General features: G+C 50.5%; 1 protein-coding gene across 1 annotated transcript in view; it reads left to right on the forward strand.

Annotated features, from left to right (window-relative positions):
- The window catches only part of AQP8 (aquaporin 8), a 12,885-nt gene extending 4,396 nt beyond the window's left edge, over positions 1–8,489 (forward strand). Inside the window, exons 4-6 of the mRNA XM_032242999.1 lie at positions 2,218–2,432; positions 5,000–5,134; positions 7,978–8,489. Of these exons, the coding sequence (XP_032098890.1) occupies positions 2,218–2,432; positions 5,000–5,134; positions 7,978–8,026 (399 nt within the window). The 3' untranslated portion in view covers positions 8,027–8,489. The remainder of the gene's footprint in view (positions 1–2,217; positions 2,433–4,999; positions 5,135–7,977) is intronic.
- Positions 8,490–8,723: the final 234 nt, after the last annotated feature.

Consider the following 8,723-nt stretch of genomic DNA (forward strand, 5'->3'; position numbering starts at 1 on the left):
CTTCCTTCCTTCCTTCCTTCCTTCCTTCCTTCCTTCCTTCCTTCCTTTCCTTCCTCCTTCCCTCCCTCCTTCCTTTCTCTTCCTTCCTTCCTGTTTTCTTTCATTCGTTCTCTCTCTTTCTTTCTTTTTTCTTTTTTTCTTTCTTTCTCTCTTTCTTTGTCTTTCTCTTTCTCTCTCTTTCTTCTCTCGTTCTCTCTCTCTCTCTCTCTCTCTCTTCCTTCTGCCTTTAAGTCTCAGTTCAGCCAGGGACCCTTCAGCTCTTCCAGATGTGGGTCTTGCTTGGCGTGTGTGTGGAGGTGGTGGATGGGAGAGCTCAGCCATAAGTGCTGACCCACCGCACTTTGTTCTCAAGCCTCACTTTGCTGTCATCCCCTGCCCTGGCCTCTCCATGCCTCGCTTTGAGAGCCACAGCCTGTTACCCTGTCTGTGGAACACGCCTGGGACCTTCCTGCTCTGCTTCTTTATGAAAAGCAGTGGCCAGACTCTAGCTTAAGCCCTGCCACTTAAAACCTGCCAAACGTGGTTCTGACCGTTTCGGGGCAGCAGGGTTTCCTAAATGCATTCTTCCTGCCAAGCGCTTTACACATGTTCTCTTATTTCATCTCCCAGCAACTTTACGAGAAACCACAGTCAGTTCATAGAGAGCACTGACCTTGTGCCAGGCACGCCAACAGCCTTGTCTGTGAGCTAGGAGCTGTCAGTATCATCCCTATTTTACAGATGAGAAAAAAGAGTCACAGAGAAGCAGCTAACTTGTTCACGTTCAGACATGCTTGGAAGCAGCACGGCCCCATTGGGTCCGGAGTCCAGAAACTTGTGCACTGCCCTGGTTTTCCCCTTGAGGACTGCGATAGTCCTAAGGCCTATTGCCTGCAGAAATAATTGAGCTCAGGCTTCAGGACTCTGGCACATGCCCCTTCCAAGGTCCTATGGGGACCTAGCAATGAGTTCACCTGACCATATGTGTTTGTAAGAGTAAGGTATTTTTAGTTGCGTGCAGTGGCTGATGGTTGTAATTCCAGCATTTTGGGAGGCGGAGGCGGGAGGATCATTTGAGCCTAGGAGTTTGAGACCAGCCTGGGCAACACAGTGAGACCCTCCATCTCTACAGAAAATCAAAAAGAAATATGGTGGGCATGGTGGCATGTGCCTGTGGACTCAGCTACATGAGAGGCTGAGGTCGGAGGATCACTTGAGCCCAGGGGGTCGAGACTTCAGTGAGCTGTGATCGTGCTAGTGCCCTCCAGCATGGGTGACAGAGCAAGACCCTGTCTCAAAAAAAAAAAAGGAAGACAGTTTATGTTCTTTTTCTCAAAGAGGGTCATCTAAGTTACGTAACGTTTAGACCTGCAACTTGGAGCCATGACTAGGTTATCCCATTTTCCTCCCTCCCTCCCTCCCTCCCTCTCCCCTCCCTCCTTCCTCCCTCCCTCCCTCCCTCTCCCCTCCCTCCTTCCTCCCTCCCTCCCTCCCTCCTTCCCTCCTTCCCTCCTTCCCTCCTTCCTTCCTTCCTTCCTTCCTCCCTCCCTCTCTCCCTCCCTCCCTTTCTCCCCTCCTTCCTTCCTTCCTTCCTTCCTTCCTTCCTTCCTTCCTCCCTCCCTCCCTCCCTCCCTTCCTTTCTCCCCTTCTTCCTTCCTTCCTCCTTCCCTCCCTCTTTTCTTTTTTCTTTTCTTTTCTTTCTTTCTTTCTCTTTCTTTCTTTCTTTGACAAAGTCTCGCTCTGTTGCTCAGGCTGGAGTACAGTGATGCAATCTCACCTCATTGCAACCTTGGCTTCCAGAGTTCAAGTGATTCTCGTGCCTCAGCCTCCTGAGCAGCTGGGATTATAGGTGCCTGCCACCATACCCTGCTAATTGTTGTGTTTTTAGTGGAGATGGGGTTTCACCATGTTGGCAAGGCTGGTCTTGAACTCCTGGGCTCAAGTGATTCACCCACCTCGGCCACCCCAAAGTGCTGGGGTTGCTGGCATGAGCCACTACACCTAGCTCCAGTCTCATTTTTCAGCTGAGCAAAGTGAGGCCCAGAGAGGTTCAGTAGCTCACAGAGGTCACACAGTAAATCTGGCAGAGCTGGGATATGGATCCAGGTGTATCTGACTGAAATTGGACATAACCCTTCACTGGCCCTTAAGGTGGGAGGATGTGCGTTTTTAGGCCTTCTCCCCTCAGTTTCCAGCTGTCTCTGCTCCACTGTGAGGCTGAGCAGCTTCTCTGTGCAGGTGGTGAGTCCTGAGGAGAGGTTCTGGAATGCATCTGGGGCGGCCTTTGTGACGGTACAGGAGCAGGGGCAGGTGGCAGGGGCGTTGGTGGCAGAGATCATCCTGACGATGCTGCTGGCCCTGGCTGTATGTATGGGTGCCATCAATGAGAAGACAAAGGGCCCTCTGGCCCCGTTCTCCATCGGCTTCGCGGTCACCGTGGGTATCCTGGCCGGGTGAGTATCCCTTGGCAGTGGGGTGACCATGACCAGATCTGCGCTGTTCAGCTCTGGAGGAGTTCAGGCCTGAGGGCCACAGATTCAGTTGCTATTAGGGGCCAGGGAGGTGCTGCAAATGGGGAGGTGGGCTGGCATCAGGCAGACAATAGGGAGTGGTGGGGACTGCAGTGTCAGAGGCGCTCCAGAGGGAACATGGGTCTGGGGTTATGCTTCTTCTGATTTCATTCAAGGGAATTCAGAAATTTAAATCTGCATGTGATGTTTTCCAATTTTGGTAGTGAAAACATAACATTTCTGTGTATGGTGTTCATTTGGTTGGCAGGTAGCTGGGTTTCAGCCTCAGGCCCTCAGGCTTCAAAGAGCATCTGTAGCTGTTGTCTAATTTATTTTTGAGTCTCTCAGGAGGCTTTGGAAGGGATTAACTAGACAAGATTGGGGTGATGGCTCCCGTTTTATTTCTTTTATCTTTTCTTTCTTTCTTTCTTTTCTTTTCTTTTTTTTTTTTTTTTTTTTGAGACGAAGTCTCACTCTGTTGCCCCGGCTTGGAGTGCAGTGATGTGATCTTGGCTCACTACAATCTCTGCCTCCTGGGTTCAAACTTCTCCTGCCTCAGCCTCCTGAGTAGCTGGGATTACAGGTGTGTGCCACCACGCTCAGCTAATTTTTGTATTTTTAGTAGAGACGGGGTTTCACCATGTTGGCCAGGCTGGTCTCAAACTCCTGACCTCATGATCCACCCGCCTTGGCCTCCCAAAGTGCTGGGATTACAGGCATGAGCCACTGCACCCAGCGATGTCTCCTGTTATATAGGTGAGGAAACTGAGGCTCAGAGAGGACAGAAGTGACTTATTTAAGGCCAATGGGCAGTGGCAAACTAAGTGACAAATTTGCAAAAAGATGATGAATGAGCCCTTTCCTTTTTATTCTTCTTGTAGAGATGGGGGTCACACTATGTTGCCCAGGCTGGTCTTGAACTCCTGGCCTCAAGCTTCTCCCCCTCCCCCGACCCCGTGTTGGCCTCTCAAAGTGCTGGGGTTACAGGGATGAGCCACAGTGCTTGGGCCAGAGAGTCTCTCCCTCATGTCTGACTGTTTCCTTGTTTTGGACACAGGACCAAGTCTAACCTTTCCCCTGGGTCAGCTCTCCCTCGACTTAGGGAGATAGAGCCGTGGCAGGCGGCAGAATGTGTGTGTAAAGCGGCGGCCATGCTTTGCTGCCCCCTAGTGGCCTTTGATTCACTCACAAGCCTTTTGACTTCGAAGCTGGACACAGGGTGGGGATGAGGTCGACAGGACCCCAGCTTGAGGGAATGAGGTAGAGACAGGGCCCCAGAAGGAGAGGGAGAGACCGGGGGAAGAGTCTCCCTGTAGGAGATTCTGGGCCTTAAGCTTGTGGTGCAACAAGGGCCTCCTCTGGGCCAGCTGGATTAGTTAATGCTTTTTGTACATTAATTATATTCAAGGTGTGGGCTCCATTTGCTTTTTCTCATTCACTCCTGACAACAACCTATGGGCTAGTCACTTTCACCTCAGTTGAACACAGAGAGGTTCAATGAAGGTTCCCATAACTAGAACTATCTGGGCTGGGGTTTTCTTTCTTTATATGCTTTTAAACTTTTATGGGTGACCCTAGTAGGTGTATATGTTTCTGGGTTACATGGGATATTTTGATACAGGCTTACAATGCATAATTATCACCGTCAGGGTAATAGGGTATTCATCTTCTCAAGTAGTTATTCTTTGTGTCACAAACAATCCACTTATACTCTTCGTTATTTTATTTTTTGAGACAGAGTCTTGCTCTGTCTCCCAGGCAGTGGGGTGATCATGGCTCACTGCAGCCTCCAACCCCTGGGTACAAGCAATTCTCCTGCCTCAGCCTCCCCAGTAGCTGGGATTACAGGCACGTGGCACCACACCCAGCTAATTTTTGTATCTTTAGTAGAAACGGGGGTTTACCACGTTGGCCAGGCTGGTCACGTACTCCTGACCTCAAGTGATCTGCCTGCCTCGGCCTTCTAAAATGCTGGGATTACAGGTGTGAGCCACCGTGCCTGGCCGAGGTTACCTGAAATGTTTTGATACAGGTATGCGACGTGTAATGATCGCGTCAAAGTAAATGGGGTATTCATCCTCTCAAGCATTTATTCTTTGGGTCACAAACAGTCCAATTATACACTTTTCATTATTTTATAGCGTGTGGGTCGGGTTTTGAATCTAGGTCAGCCTGACTCAAAAAGAGTTGAAGCTGACTGACTTTGTAGAGTTTGGGGCAGACGTCGATCAGCTTCTCTTCCTGCCATCGCCACGCAGGTATTTTTGCTGGGCATTGTAGAAGAGTTTGTGGGGAGTCCCTGACTGCACGCCCGGCAGGGAGCCACGCCTTATGCTTTCTAGTGCTGGCAGCCTCTCTGCCTTCTTTAGGATCCACCCGGGAGCCCATGATGTGGGAGTTTAGAGAGAGTTTCTGGGTGGCGTGTGACTAGGCCTGGTTGGGGACATGAGTGTGAGGTGAGGTGGGGCCTGGCTGGGATTCTGGTGACCGGGGTGCCTGGGTGTTTGCAGGGGCACTGTGTCTGGAGGCTGCATGAATCCTGCCCGTGCTTTTGGACCTGCGGTGGTGGCCGGCCACTGGGACTTCCACTGGATCTACTGGCTGGGCCCACTCCTGGGTGGCCTGCTTGTTGGACTGCTCATTAGGTAGGAGGGTGACACAGTGTCACTGGCCCATCGGATGGGCACTTGGCAACATCTCCTGGAGAGTCCAGGGCTGGAGGGCTAGGCTCTCACTTGGGTTTGGAAGAGGAAAGAGGAAGCCTCTTCAGAGGCAAAGAAAACGCCTCCATCTAGGAGCTTTGGTTGCAAGTGACGGATCTATTTCAAAACAGCATATGTCATAAAAAGGAATTTATTTGCTCACATCATCAAAAACTTCACAGGTAGCAGTGGCTTCACGGGTATTCAAACATCTTTAGGACTTGGTCTTTCTCCTTCTTTTTCTTTCTTTTTTTTCTTTTGAGACAGAGTCTCCCTCTGTTGCCCAGGCTGGAGTGCAGTTGTGTGATCTCAGCTCACTGCAACCTCCACCTCCTAGATTCAAGCAATTCTCTTGCTTCAGCCACCAAGTAGCTGGGATTACAGGTGCCTGCCACCATGCCTGGCTATTTTCTTTGGTATTTTTAGTAGAGATGGGGTTTCATCATGTTGGTCAGGCTGGTCTCGAACTCCTGACCTCAAGTGATCCTCCTGCCTAGGCCACCCAAAGTGCTGGGATTATACGCATGAGCCACTGTGCCCTGCCTTAGTCTTTCTCACAGGCTCTGTTTTCCCCTGTGTGGGTTTCATGCTTAGACTCTCCAATGGAGGTAAAGATGTTTACCAGCCACTCAAGGCTTGGATCTTAGCAGCTTGATAACTCTAGAGGAAGTAGAACAACAAGCTCTAGCAAAAAGCCACGGTCTGATGTTCACTGGTTTGAACTGGCCCACTGTGTGGAGGTTATTTGCCCATTTCAGAATCAATCACTGAGCCATGGGGGTCAGGCACTGGTTTTTTTTTTTTTTTTTTTTTTGAGACAGAGTCTTACTTTGTCACCCAGGCTGGAGTGTAGTGGCTCAATCTTGGCTCACTGCAACCTCTGCCTCCTGGGTTCAAGCAATTTTCCTGCCTCAGCCTCCTGAGTAGCTGGGATTACAGGTACACATCTCCATGCCTGGCTAATTTTTGTATTTTGGTAGAGACGGGGATTCACCATTTTGGCCAGGCTGGTCTTGAACTCCTGACCGCAAGTGATCTGCCCACCTCAGCCTCCCAGAGTGCTGGGATTACCTGCATGAGGCACTGAGCCTGGCCAATCAGGCACTCCTATTGGCTATGTCTGGAGCATGAGCCTAAGCCTGAAGTCGGGGTGAGGTCAGCCTTATCTGAACACTGCCAATAGGACTGAGAGTAGGGAAGGAGTGTTCCCTGTGGGGATACTGTACAACTCCAGGAGATCCCATCTACATGGGAAAGTCATGTAAATGTTACCCCCATGAGCATGCATGTCAGAAGACACCATTCACAAGAAATACGATGTGAACGGTGCTTCCCGGGGTGCAGCAGTGGATAAGAAGGTTGCTATTGCCAGAAGGGTAAGTGGAATCCAGGTGGAAGAGTCTAGAGTTCCTCTGCATCCCGCTTGGCCTCTTCTCCATGGGTTCTCTTTTCGTGTCCCATTCCTTCTGGACTCTGAACTCTAGGAGTCCAGGGATCACTGTCTGGATTTAGTAAACAAAGTTGGGACAACCTTGCACTGTCTGGGCAAGGACAGGTACTGGGGCAGGCCAATCTAGACTACTTGCTCCACCACTTACCAGCAGTCCTGGGGTCTGCAGGACCCAGCCTGTAGTTCAGTGAAAAGCATCACTATTTTCTTGAGACTAAGTCTCGCTCCGTCACCCAGGTTGGAGTGCAGTGGCACGATCTCAGCTCACTGCAGCCTCTGCCTCCCAGGTACAAGCTATTCTCCTGCCTCAGCCTCCTGAGTACCTGGGACTACAGGTGTGTGCTATCATGCCCAGCTAATTTTTGTATTTTTGGTTTTGTTTTTTGAGATGGAGTCTTGTTCTCTCACCTAGGCTGGAGTGCAGTGGCATGATTTTGGTTCATTGCAACCTCCCCCTCCTGGGTTCAAGAGATTCTCCTGCCTCAGCCTCCCAAGGTGCTGGGACTATAGGCGCCTGCCATCACACCCAGCTAATTTTTATATTTTTAGTAGAGACGGGGTTTTACCTTGTTGACTAGGCTGGTCTCGAACTCCTGACCTCATGTGATCTACATGCCTGGGCCTCCCAAAGTGCTAGGATTATAGGCATGAGCTACCGCGCCCAGCCAATTTTTGTAATTTTTAGTAGAGATGCGGTTTCACCATGTTGGCCAGGCTGGTCTCCAACTCCTGACCTCAAGTGATCTGCCTCCCAAAGTGTTGCATTATAGGTGTGAGCCCGGCCATCACTATTCATTTTTTTCTGGGTTTTTAGAGTGGCAGCAATGAGCATCTTCAGGAAAAGTGTCAGAAACCAAGCAGGACCCAGGCATGTGGCTCATACCTGTAATCCCAGCACTTTTGGAGGCTGAGGCAGGTGGATCACTTGAGGTCAGAAGTTGGAGAACAGACTGGTCAACATGGTAAAACCCTGTCTCTACTAAAAATACAAAAATCAGCTGGGTGTAGTGGTGCCTATCTGTAGTCCCAGCTACTCGGGAGGCTGAGGTACGAGAATCGCTTGAATCCAGGAGGTGGAGGCTGCAGTGAGCCGAGATCATGCCACTGTACTCCAGCCTGGGTGACAGAGTGAGACCCCATTTCAATTAAAAAAAAAAAAAAAAAGGAAACCAAGTAGGAAGAAACAGTGTCTTCCTCTCCCCAAGGGGATCTGGCTATTAAGGCTGGGGAGTCTCAGAAAGTCATCTCTCTGGAGAATGCGTAGCCTGGAGACATATGGCAAAGGGCCGGCTCTCTCCTCCGGGGCTGAGACCTTTCTGGGTCACCTTTCCTGCAGGTGCTTCATTGGAGATGGGAAGATCCGCCTCATCCTGAAGGCTCGGTGAAGCCGAGCTCAAGCTCGTGGGATTCCTGCTCAGGCGAGTCCTCAGCTCTCCTGTCTCGGACTGAGAACAGAAGAGTTCCTACACTTCCTGCCAGGGCACAAGCTTAGAGGAGACACCCACTGCTCCCACTGCATGGGCCTGGTTTCTCGGATAGACAGACTGCTGAGGAGGCTCTAGGTTCTTGGAATTCCTTTGTGTTCATCAGAGACCCCAGCCTGGGGAACAGGTTGCCTGTGCTGCCCAGAGAGTGGTGGAAATGGCATGAGAATTTTTCTCAAGAGGAACGTCCCGAGTTGGGAAGAGGCTGTTTCTGTACATCAGCTCATTTCCCGCACCCCATTTCTTTCTCCTTCTCTTGTTTCTTGATAGCTTTGTTGTACAAGGGCCTTCTGGGGTCCAGCCACTTCCTTGCTTCTCAAGCTGACAATTCTCACTTTGCAATAAATAGTCCAATATCTCATTCCATGTGTCCACTGGTTTGCCTTTCATTTGAGAAATGGGCACTACTGAGGAGAAAGCAAGCAAAAAAAAAAAAAAAAAAAAAAAACAACAAAAACGGGCGAGGGTTAGGCCTTGGCTGTCCAGAGCGGCTGATCCTACAGCCCAGCTCGGAGTCCTGGGTCATGGCAGGCACTTGGAGCTCAGGCCAGCCCACAGCCTGTCTCTACTTGGACAGGCCCATCTTGGAGTTCTGTCT

This window comes from Sapajus apella, unplaced genomic scaffold (assembly GCF_009761245.1).
Source record: "Sapajus apella isolate SASKATOON/1434 unplaced genomic scaffold, GSC_monkey_1.0 scaffold51, whole genome shotgun sequence".
Taxonomy (NCBI): domain Eukaryota; kingdom Metazoa; phylum Chordata; class Mammalia; order Primates; family Cebidae; genus Sapajus; species Sapajus apella.